General features: G+C 27.8%; 2 protein-coding genes across 2 annotated transcripts; one reads left to right on the top strand and one right to left on the bottom strand.

Annotated features, from left to right (window-relative positions):
• Nucleotides 1-330: 330 nt before the first annotated feature.
• On the bottom strand, nt 331-2,582 carry LOC100305539 (uncharacterized). The gene is given in 5 exon segments (NM_001249860.2): nt 331-567; nt 695-759; nt 872-934; nt 2,186-2,234; nt 2,369-2,582. Coding segments are annotated over 5 exon segments (435 nt in total). The 5' UTR covers nt 2,519-2,582; the 3' UTR covers nt 331-459.
• A 5,557-nt stretch (nt 2,583-8,139) lies between these two features.
• GLYI-9 (putative lactoylglutathione lyase) lies at nt 8,140-10,434 on the top strand. Its single transcript, NM_001353854.1, has 3 exons — nt 8,140-8,414; nt 8,796-8,901; nt 9,917-10,434. Exons 1-3 carry the CDS (start codon nt 8,257-8,259, stop codon nt 10,076-10,078), a joined length of 426 nt encoding a protein of 141 aa, NP_001340783.1. The 5' UTR covers nt 8,140-8,256; the 3' UTR covers nt 10,079-10,434.
• The last annotated feature ends 1,937 nt before the right edge of the window (nt 10,435-12,371 follow it).

Raw genomic sequence — 12,371 nt, 5'->3', positions numbered from 1 at the left:
CTTTAGACAGTGAAAATGATGGTATGATCTTTGAAAAGTTACATTTTAAAGTTACTACCGTCAAGCATGTATATTGAATATTCTTCTAACAGGTTCATATTGATCTAATAATATAGAACCGTCGAAGATTTGCAAGACATACCCGGCTCTGCCTAATTAGCACTGTTATTGATCAATAAATATTAAAACAGTAAGACTCTTAAAATTTTATCATTCAAACTGAACAAGTTAAATGTGCCAATGCTTTTTATCCATCGAAAACTGAACACAGCAACAGCTAAGACACAAAAAGCCTCTATTTATAGGGAAAAGAAATGAAGGAATTGCATAGTTCAACATTGCAGGCCAGTCTATATAACGAATTCTTTGCTTTGTTTGTCCGCTACATACTAACAACACAAGCGCAGTTCATTAAAGAGTACATATCTTCACCCAAGACAGGTATAACCTTCGATGAACTTATGCAGTGTGCTCTTCAACATCTCCATTTTCACCATCTTCAGCAGCAGCAGCAGCAGCCGCCATCAACTCATCAAATTTTTCAGTCTTCCCAAGTAATATTTCAATCTAAAACATAATTTATCAGAGAAGTATTTTACATCGAAAGTCATAAAGCAGAATCCAAAGCCATAGGGTTGGAAGGATTAATAGAAACATATTTTAAAGTTAGCAAGAATTGTGTGTTTATCCTTACCTTGGCCTTTTGGACAGGTCTGCCTCTAGAATCATCTTTGATGTCAACTGTTGATGTCGTGATTTCTGTAAAAAGATTCCATCATTAATCAAATTTGATAGTTCAATCATTTGATATAAAAGAGAGAGGAGAAAGGGAAATATTTCCGCCCAAGAAAAAAATAAAACAATATCTCACTCTTTTCAATAGCAAGCTCATTGTTTTTCAAGATTTCAGCAACAGTAACCACTGTAGCAATAGCTGTGACAAAAAATAAAAAAGATATCAGAAATAGGTTGGGAAAGATCAAACTACAAAATGGATGACTCAATATACATCATGAAGTAAACTGAATCTTATTCCTCATTATAACTGTGAATATCGTTCTACTATCCCAGGGAATAAATGTATTAAACTTGAACACTAGATTAAAACTTTAGAGGAGTTTAATACTTCAGAGTAGTAACTAGTCAATGAAATGTCCAACTAAAGTGTTCATACAGTGTGGTTCAACTAATAGCTAACACAATTCATCAAAACTCTTAAGCAGATTTCCCAAGTTTATGCTGATTACTAGCTCAATTATGCTAGGTGTCAGCAAAACCATGCAACCTTCCATTTATTTGGGGTTTAAAAGAGCATAAAGGAGATATTTGCATCCAGCATTAAGAGTAAATTTTGAAACAGACACCAACAATTAGCCACAATAATGACAATACTTAAATGTAACCCTTCTTTGATCAGAAACATGATATCTGGGGCTTGTCTGATTTAAGTAAAGAAGGAAAGAAACAGATAATCCAGCAAACAAATCAATGATGTCAAAATTCAGAATTAAATTCGATTCCTTCCATTTTATCCATTATTATTTATATTCCTACTTTTCATACAAACAGAAAAGGCAGATAGCAAACAAGTTACTTAAAAGTCTCTTTCAAATGTCTGTGATACTGAATTTGATAGAATTGTAGATCCAACTCATGGATATGTCAAGTAAGGAAAAGGCCATACAAGTTTATATTCATAGACCAAAAACCAACAGAGCTTAATTGTAATTGGGAGGGAAACGTGTTGGATGACTGTAGACAGGGAAAAACTATAGAGTGTATCGATGAGAGAGAATACACAAATAGACATATGTAAGAGAATGGTTATTTTACGATGCTCGGATGCCCTATTCAACGAAATTGGGAGGCCATACACGTTTATATTCATAGACATATCCAACCAGCCGTGGCCATAGATCATTCATGGAAACTGCCTATAAGAATGTCATAATTAGATAGACTGATATGCAACATTGTTTTCCAAAAGCAGCGTCTACGGTTCAATAACATTTCAATTTATACTACTGTTAAGTTTGTCACAACTCACAATCTTTAATTGACAAGGTTAAAGTGATAAACGAAATAAATACGTTAAAATATCAAAATGATTAAATGGAAAAATCCACATCACAAAATGTGAAGAAAAAAAAAATAAGAAGAAGGATTTAGTTCCAAGATTTGATACCCATTCCTAGTGCTGAGAGCTCAACCTCATTATGCTGTTGCATATACCTCTGCGAAAAATAAAAATAAAAACAAATTAACAACAAAGTTAAACAAAATCAACCGTATGCCCTACAAAATTAAACAAGTCCGAATAACTGAAAATATTCACGAGTTTGATATCGAAAGGGAAACGAATGAGTACCTTGGCGAGATTGACGTAGAAGAAGAGAGGCTTTTTGGTGTTGGAGACCTGAATGCGATTCTTCTTGTAAGAATCAGAGATGTTGATGTTGTTCACTCCCTCTGTGATTGCTTCCATTGCTGTTGTGTGACTGTGAGAAAACAAGAGCATCAGCACGCAGCCGAAGAAACCCTAATCAACCAAATGCTCCCCCAAATCCAAATCTCTTTCTCTTACGTTCTGATTCTGATGGAGTTGCATGAAAATGCCCTGTGAGATTGGGCCACCTGGCCCATGGCTTTTCCTGGGCCTGATGGGTCTGTTAGTTTTGGTAATTACATTAAAACTGAAATTGCTTTATAACTGTTGACCACAAAATTCACTTATAACCATGATCACTCAGTAAAGCTTAATATAATACTGCTCGGTCTTCTTTACTTTTTACTATTGTTTATGATTTTATAAAATTCCTTTAAAAAAATATTTTATAAGATTTATAAATCGTTTTAATCTTTTAAAAATAGGTGTTTTCTTAAATTCTTACATTTTTTATTCATTTTATTTTAAAAAAATTAAATATTATGTAACTTCTGTTTTTATTGAAAGAATGAAATTAGATTCTTTTTTACGAAAGGTAACCGTTAAAAATGAATAAAATTAATATTTTATTGTGTATATAACATAAGATTAATAAACCATAATTTGAGTAATACTTTATGTAAATTTTTGTGCTATTTCATATATTTTATTGGCAGAATTCACGTTTGAATATTAGTTTTTACATTAAAAAAATACAATCGTTCAATCAAAAGGAAAATTTGTAAAATACATAATTTCATGAAAATCTAATGTTAATTTCATATGATAACACGGTGGTACATGATCACGGTTGTGGTCAATCATGAGGATCTTTTTCAGTTTACAACATCTCAAACTTTAATACTAGGATTTCAGTAACAACCATGATGGATATCATCATGACCGTAATAAGTTTAATTAAGAAAATTATCTCTAGGCGAAGTAATTACCTTTAGAGATCTAATTAGAATATTTATCTATAGTGCACCTAATTAAAATAATTATCTTTAGAGATTATATTATAATATCTATTTATAGTGTGTCTAATCAAAGTAATTATATTTAGGAATCTATAAATAAGAAGTTGGAGTATGTCATTAGGGATGGAAATAAGTCGAGCCGCTTGTCAAGGGTTTTTGGCTTGGCCTATTTAAGGCTCGACTCGACTTTGTTTACTATAAAGGTTAAGTTCAAGTTTTTTAAAGAGTTTTTTTAGATAAAAAGATCAAAGTCAAACTATAAAAAAAAAACTTGTTAAGCTTGACAAGCCGACTTGTTTAAGTAATAATAATAATAACTATTATTTATACAATTTTTATGACATTATGAATGACATAATGAAGTGGCATAAAGTACTTAAAGAATTCACTTGCATGTGAAAAATTTTCAAAAAAAAAAGACTCAAGTTAAAAGGATAATACAATTAGATTAATACTTCCAAAGAAAAGAATGTTTTGTAAAGACATTTTCAGACAATTTAAATATTTTTATTTGGCTATATTAGTATAAATCATCTCTAATCAATATATTTTTTTAATATTATGCTCTTTTTTCATTTTCTTTTGAGATACTTTGTGTTTTAACAACTTGAATTTAATATGATTTTGTTTATCAATTATTTTTGGATTTGTACATTACTTATACAAAATTTTATAAGTTTCTTTTTTTAGTTAGTATTTCACTAGGTTTTAAAACAATTAATTGGTCAAAGACGTTTTTAAGCAGACTTTTAAATAGGCTTGTAGGCCAAACTAGACTTTTATGTAAGCCGAGCCGAGACTTTAAAAAAATTTTATGACAGGTAATGAGCCAAGCTCAAACCTTGCACCTAGTAAAGTTTGACTTGGCTTGACTCATTTTCACCCCTATATGTCATGGGAGATTCAAAATTTTTTGAGAGGAAAACCGCACCAAGAACAATTGGAGTCTAAATTTGTAAGGTTTTCAATTTTTTTATTTCTAAAGCAATATTGTATGTTGTTTAGTTAAACCCCTTAAAACACATATTGTGATGTAGTTATACCCATATACTCTAGTTCATCTTTTTAATAAAGTTCTTTGATGTTAGTTAGTTAATTGTAATTTTTATCACTTTGACTTCTAAATTGGAATTGATTGTTCTGATTATTAGTTAATTGCGTGTTAGTGATTATTTTATTGTAATTAACTGACTTATAGAATGATAAGGTTCATGAAGCTTGCATGATCAAACTGGTGGCATGAATTCCCTTTTTACAACCACCATTATCATTCGCAACCATCATTATCGTTATGATTACATCCACCATCATGGATGCGGTCACCATCATAATTACGATTACATCCACCATCATAATTGTCACCATCCTTATTAACTACCACCGTCACCACCATTATCACGGTCATGTATTATTTTTGTAACAAAAACCACACGACAAAAATGATAAAAGAGTTATAATAAATTATAATTTTCATATACTCTAAATTATTCCTCTTTATGTCATTTGAACCAAACAATTCGTAAGAGTTAATGGCTACACTTTTATAGAAGAAAAAAAGCTTAAATATCTTATTAGAAGAATAAAAAATGAACAAAACATACAACATGTAATTTTAGTTTTCAAACTTTGATATTTATGATTTTGATCCTATAAACTTTTTGGCGTCAGATCAATGTCTTCAAACTTTTTTTTCGTCAAGGCTTTTATTCTTCTCGTCTATTTCAATCATTAAGTGATAAGTTTTTATTATTATCATTACATATTTTTTAGCGATTAAAAACCTAAGCTGCCTATGAAATATCAGTATGCACAACACAAGCTAATCTAGATAATTGATGCGTGCTTGCGTGCATGAATTTTTGATGAGTCTGAACCCATTCAGTTTATTATTTAATAAAATTAGATGGTATTAATAATTAGTCTGAATTACTTTTTCACTTTAATGTGTGGGCTTCTGTTAAAAAGTGCAATAATTATTTTTTAAACTTAAAAAAAACAGACCTCTAAATATCAAATAATCTCGATCATCTTCAAATGTTTAGATAAAACATGATAATAAAGAAATGTAAGTAAAATATAATCATTGGGAGAACTGAATTTATTAAATTTTAAAAACAAAACACTTAACTAATTAGTTCAAACTATGATCAACCAAAATAGAATTCAACCTTAAATTTATAAATAAACCAAATTAAAGAGACGAGTAAACATTTTCATTATTAATAATGAAAATACTATTTTAGTATTTAGGATTAATAATTTAATATAAAGAGATCAAATTTTGAATTTAAATAAAATATTATAAAAATTAAGTATTTTATTGAAAAATATTTGTGTTGATATTTGGAGGTATTATGTTCTCAAAGAGACAGCTCAAGCATAGTGGATGACACCATTTCAAAGTCTAACTAATATTAAGCAAGTTAACTTTTATGTCATTTCAAAAGGATATCAAATGATTCCAAATTATTTTGCTGGTATATTATCACGTAAACACGGGAAGGTTATAATAGAAACTCTTGGATAGATACACATCCAATACATCATTCTGTGCAACTATCAATTAGAATTTTATAACTAATAAAATAAATAAATAAATCAAGTTGTCAAGTAAAAAAAATATTTGATAATATTTCAATTTTTTGGTTATCTTCTTGCTATTTTTAATCCTAATTTCTGTTAATCAAATGTAGAATAGCCAAATAATTAACACATTAAAAATAATTTTGATGCTCTGACTGTATATTAAAGTATTTTTGCGAATGAAAAAAAGGATTTTCCAATGTTATGCCTTGCCGAGTAAACATAAAAGAAAAGAATTGCATTAATCAATTTAAGTATATTCGGAATCAGGAACTGTTTTTGAGCTGATAAATATATAAGAGGAACATCATTAGACACTTGGGATGGATTTTGACTGAATAAGCTTTTTAAGCAAAACTTTCTCTTCATTATTTTTTGTTTCTTCTCTGCATCTTTTTCTATGACCTTCAGTACGACAACAATATTAGAAATACCGATTTGGAAAATTATTTTCTTCATTCATAAAAATACTTGAATCTACAGTAAGCTCATCAATTTATTTTTTTTTAAATTGTTATTTGGTTATTGTACGTTTGATTAACAGAAATTAGGAAGAATATCAAACTTTTCTTTTACTTGACAACCCGATTTTTTATTTTGTTTTATTAGTTATAAAATTTTTATTAGATGTACCGATGAATGATATGTCGGAATTGGTCTACTTATCGAGTTTTTTGGGATATAAATAAAAAATAGTTTGAGCTTTGAAATAAAAAAAATGAGAATTTTTTATTAATTTTTTTTTATAATTGCATTTATGTACGGCAACTGTAGTATGGAAAAGAAGAGAAAAAATATAATTATAGAACAGGATTAATGTTTTCTATATAAAAAAAGGATGAATATTGTACTAGGGCACTATCTCATGTGTCTCGGCCCCACATGCAAAAGTATTGATAGGAGGCATTTTTTTTTTTAAATTTACCATTAGGTAAATTTTAAATTAACACGGCTCAATCAGAACACCTGTTATGATTTTTTTTTATATTGAAATTATAAAAAATTTTATGATTTTAATTTTTTTCAAATATGACTTTAAGGTTATAAGTTTTTTTTTTACGATTTGAAAGTCGTAAAATAAATTATTTTTTTATATTAAAACTATAAATTAGTTTACCACTTCAATTTTGTTTTCTTAAATTATAAATAATTTTTTATTTTAATTATTTAAAGAATTAATGTATGTTTTGTTTTATTTAATATTTTCTATATTTTTATATAATTTTATTTAATATATTTATCATATTTAATATTTTCTATATTTTCTATATTATTTTATTTAATATATTTTTTATATTTAATATTTCTATATTTTTTATTTTTATTAAGGATTATTATTTGTTTTGTAAATTAAAAAAATAATATAAAAGACTTAACTTTAAATAGAAATATTAAAATATACTAGATATTTGTTTAAGAAAAATATTACATATTTGTTAAAAAATATTACAAATTTTTGTTAAACAAATATCTAGTACATTTTAATATTTTTATTTAAATTTAAATTTTTTATATTATTTTTTAAATTACAAAATAAATAATAATTCTTAATAATAATAAAAATATAAAAATATATTAAATAAAATAATTTAAAAAATATAAAAAATATTAAATATGATAAATATATTAAATAAAATCATATAAAAAATACAAAAAATATTAAATAAAACAAAACATACATTAATTGTTTAAATAATTAAAGTAAAATTATTTATAATTTATAAAAATAAAATTAAAGTCATATACTAATTTACGATTTTAATATAAAAATATTTATTTATTTTATGACTTTAAAGTCATATTTAAAAAAAATTGAAATTATAAATTTTTAACCACTTTAATGTAAAAAATAAAAAATAAAAGACGTAACAACTGTTATACTCTCAATTAAGAAATTCTAACAACCACTATAACTTGTCTCAATATTAATTTAAAATTTATTCTCAAATAATAAATTTTAAAAAAAATTGTCCTCTGTCAGTACTTTTACCCCCACATAACACTCATAACATAAGATCCTAGTCAGCAATGTGTAGTTGATGTAATCGACAAAATACGTATCTGACACGTACAACATGTAGGGACACATGGCGCACAATAGCGGCTTCTTTGTTTCTATATAATAGAGCACTACCCTTTTGCTACTTCCGTGACAATCTTTCTTAGCTAGATCGCCATTTTTGCTTACAATTTTCCTGCTACTTCTCTTCTTTAACTGTTTTCTGTTTTGTTTTTGAGATTGCCATTTTCTTCTACTTTTTTACAACAATGAAGGAGAGTACCATGGGAAACCCTTTGCGCCTTCAATCTGTGAACCATATCTCCCTCATATGCAGATCAGTGGAACAATCAATGGATTTCTACCAGAACGTTCTGGGATTTTACCCCATCAGGAGGCCTGGCTCTTTAGATTTTGATGGGGCATGGTGATTAATTTCACAAACCATTAACATCTTTTTTTCCCAATTAAAACTAACGTCCTAATTAGCATGTTGGGATATCTTTCAAAATCATGGTGACTATCTCAAAACTATGACATTATCATGATTTTTCTAAAATAATTATATGTTTCATATTTACCATACTTTCATAATTGATTTTGACTTACCTTCCCCTCATCCCAAACATGTTAGATGTCTTTTTAAACATGTTAGATGTCTTTTTTGAGATAAAAAGGTTAATAATTAAACATGGTACAGCATAGAGTTTTTTTTCCGGCCCCAAATATTTATTTTCTTTTCCTAGGTAGATAATTTTGGTGGGGCTTGCTTATTCAAGTTATCATTTTCTATGTGGTTACTTCGCAGGCTATTCGGCTACGGAATTGGAATTCATTTGCTAGAAGCAGAGAACCCTGAAAATTTGCCAAAGAAGAAGGAAATCAATCCCAAGGATAATCATATATCTTTCCAGGTCAGAAATATTTGCATCCAGTTGTGGTGATTAAACTTACCGTCCAGTTTTTCTTTTTGGTGAAAAACTTCACGGCCAGTTGAATATGTTTCTAGGAAGAACCAAATTAAATTAAAGAAAGTACATTTATTGATTAATTAATAATTTCTTTAGGATAAGAAAGAACACGAACAATCCCGAGATAAAGATCCATAATATAAATATGGGACTAAACCATTATATTAATTCTTGAATGTTTATAGTGCTATCACGTTAATTTTCTATAAATAAAAAAAATAAATAAGTTCATGAAAATGTAATCCGTCAATCATATTATTTTAAAGAAAATGTGTAACTCAGATAATAATATTAAGTTTAAAGAATTAAAATGATATTAAGTTATTAAAATAACAGTGTTGTATACTTTTAGAAATTAAAATAGTGGTTTACTCATAATACAACAAGGTTCGAAAGATAGACAAAAGACAAAATCGTGACCCTTTCAGTTTTGGCCATTATCACTTTTTAGTTTTTACTTTGTATTTGTCTACACTTACACTTGTGAATTATTAACCTCTCTGTAGAGAAAGAAAAAAAAAATGCAAACAAACACGCACACACACGTACACAAAAACTTATAGTAGGAGCGTTTTGCAGTTACTTGTACATGTCTTTTAGTGTTATGTAGCTGTCATCAACTGTGAAAATTTGTTCTCATGAGATCATAGAAGTGACAAACTAGTTCAAGTTTTCAGTGCAATATTGCTGACTGTTACCACTTTAGTTCTTACTTTGTACAGTTTGTCTACACAGACTTCTGAATTGTGTCCCTCCCACTTTCGTAAGTGTATAAAGAAAAGACAAACACACACACAAACAAACTTGGTATATATAGAAGTGTTATATATGCAGTTACTTGTACACGTCTTTTAGTGTCGTATCGCTGAGTTATCACGAAAGTTTGGTTTTGATGAGATCACTCTGATTGGAAATTCATTACTTATATATGTAATTAATAATTTTTGTGGTCGAGCAGTGTGAGAGCATGGAGCCAGTGGAGAAGAAGCTGAAAGAAATGGAAATCGATTATGTGCGAGCAACTGTAGAGGAAGGTAGAATCCAAGTGGATCAACTGTTTTTCCACGACCCTGATGATTTCATGATCGAGATATGCAACTGTGATTCCCTTAGTAGGTGAGGTGGCAAGATCATGTTCTCTTGTGAATCTTGAGAAGATGCAGAATCAGCAGCAGATACAGAAAATGCTCCAACAACTTTGATGAGCTTTGTGTTATGTGGTGAAGATCTTGAGAGCATCCTCATGATCACGAGGACTTATTACATTTTTTTTTTTAATGTGGTCGAGTTGTAAATGTATCATTTTGTTCCCTTTGTTTAGTTTTGTATGTTATATAATATAATAATAAACAATTTGCCAAATAGATCAGTAGCGGCGTAGAGCTTTTGCAACCATTTGATTAGAGTGTTTCATATAGTGGAGTTTGCTTTGCTGCTCTCTGTTTTTAATTGTTGAAAGTTCAATTTAACCGTTGTTAAAAAGATTTTTTTTAGTATTGAGTACTCCTTTTAGTCATTTTTTGTGTTCAACTTGACATGATATACAATGGGATGATTGCATGTGGTAAGGAGAACTCTAAAACTGGAGAATGGAGATTAAATAACTGGGTCATATCTTATTTACTTTTTTTATTAATGAGTTTAACAAATATGGATATCATACATAGTAATAATTAAAAACAAGTAAAATATTTTACTCATTTTCAGTACAATTTTTATTTTTCTTTTTTAATTGATAAAATGATTATATAAATATATTTTTGTTATTTTATAAAATGTTAAACTGCTAACATTGTTTCCTGTGTGTATTGATTGGTCCATTCACAAACAAGCATTGAATTTTTGTATTAGTTTTATGTTTAATTGTTGTTAATAATTGTAAAAATATTCAACACTAACATTATTTGTTAAAAATCTTATGTCGACCAATGATGATACCCAAATTATATATATATATATATATATATATATATATATATATATATATATATATATATATATATATATATATATATAATATGTTAATATCCTAATTCACCTTCTCTGCATATGTTTAATTTTATAAATTTTACGTTTGATATGCTTTGATATGAGAGAGTGTATTGAACATCTCACACTAATTAATGATTAATGATAAGATCAAAATAAAACATATATATAAGTGGGTATAAACTTTACTTTATAAACCGTATTTGTAGGTTAAATTAGATTTATCACTCACTTTCTAAACCTGTTCGGTGTGCTATATACTGGGTCCATTCACATCAGGCAGGCATCGAATTTTTTATTGACATAACTTTTAAACTGTAAAGAAGATAGTAATCCAAATGATTAGAAAACTCAAAACTGCCAGCTGGGAAACTAAAAAACTTTTCAAAACGAATTATGAAATCTTGCATGCTAGTTAGGTAACCTAACCCCGATCGTCTATCTACACTTATTCCCCTTTTTTGTTGCAAATCCTCAAAAAGTATTCGCGGTTCATTCTCATTGGTGAAGAATTTGGAACGATCCCAAGTCTAGTGTAAAAAAGCTGTTGTTTCAGTTTCATTTATCATCAGTTTTCTTGATGTAGTTCAAATTTCGTTTGGTAAAGTGTTCAATACGTGCGTTCATGAAATAAATTACGTCAAAATTTATAAAAATACGCAAAAGCAAGCTACTCCTAAATTTGCTTCAATTTGGACGTGCGTCAGGTGACATTGATGAGAAATCAAACTTGCGAGCAACTCTAATGTGCTTCAAAATTTCTATTTAGATAGCATTTTAATTTGTTTATTTATATAATTAAAATTTATAATGATGAATAAATATTTTTAATATATAAGTTATATTTTAATTTATATATATATATATATATATATATATATATATATATATATATATATATATATATATATATATATACACACACACATACATATTATCTGTATTTATATCTATTTATCTCTCTCACTTTACAGATGTGTACATAAATTCAATTGCACGTATTAAATTAAAATATGTATGTTTTGAATATCTAATTATATATACAATAATTTTGAAGGACCACTGGTCGCATTGATCAACGAGGAAGAATTTTTTTTTTATGTAAAGAACAAAGAATTTTATTACTACTCATAATTTAATGGCTACACTTTTATAGGATATATAAATATAGACAGACGGACACACATAGTAGTAGTCACTAGTCATCTTGCTTTATTTGGAACATGAGTAGTCATTTAATTTAAATTAAACCAGTAATACTTCTTTTATCCAGAAAACCAAAAAATCATCGCTCTAAAATTGTCATACTGTTATTCGTCCAAAAATATATAAAATAAAAAATTCCATTATAAAACAATCTACAAATTAATTAATTCATAACATTTATGTGATCGATCTCTTTCTATCATATCAATGCAGTTGCC

Source organism: Glycine max, chromosome 8 (genome assembly GCF_000004515.6).
Source record: "Glycine max cultivar Williams 82 chromosome 8, Glycine_max_v4.0, whole genome shotgun sequence".
NCBI lineage: Eukaryota > Viridiplantae > Streptophyta > Magnoliopsida > Fabales > Fabaceae > Glycine > Glycine max.
This window is presented reverse-complemented; position numbering and strand designations above follow the sequence as displayed.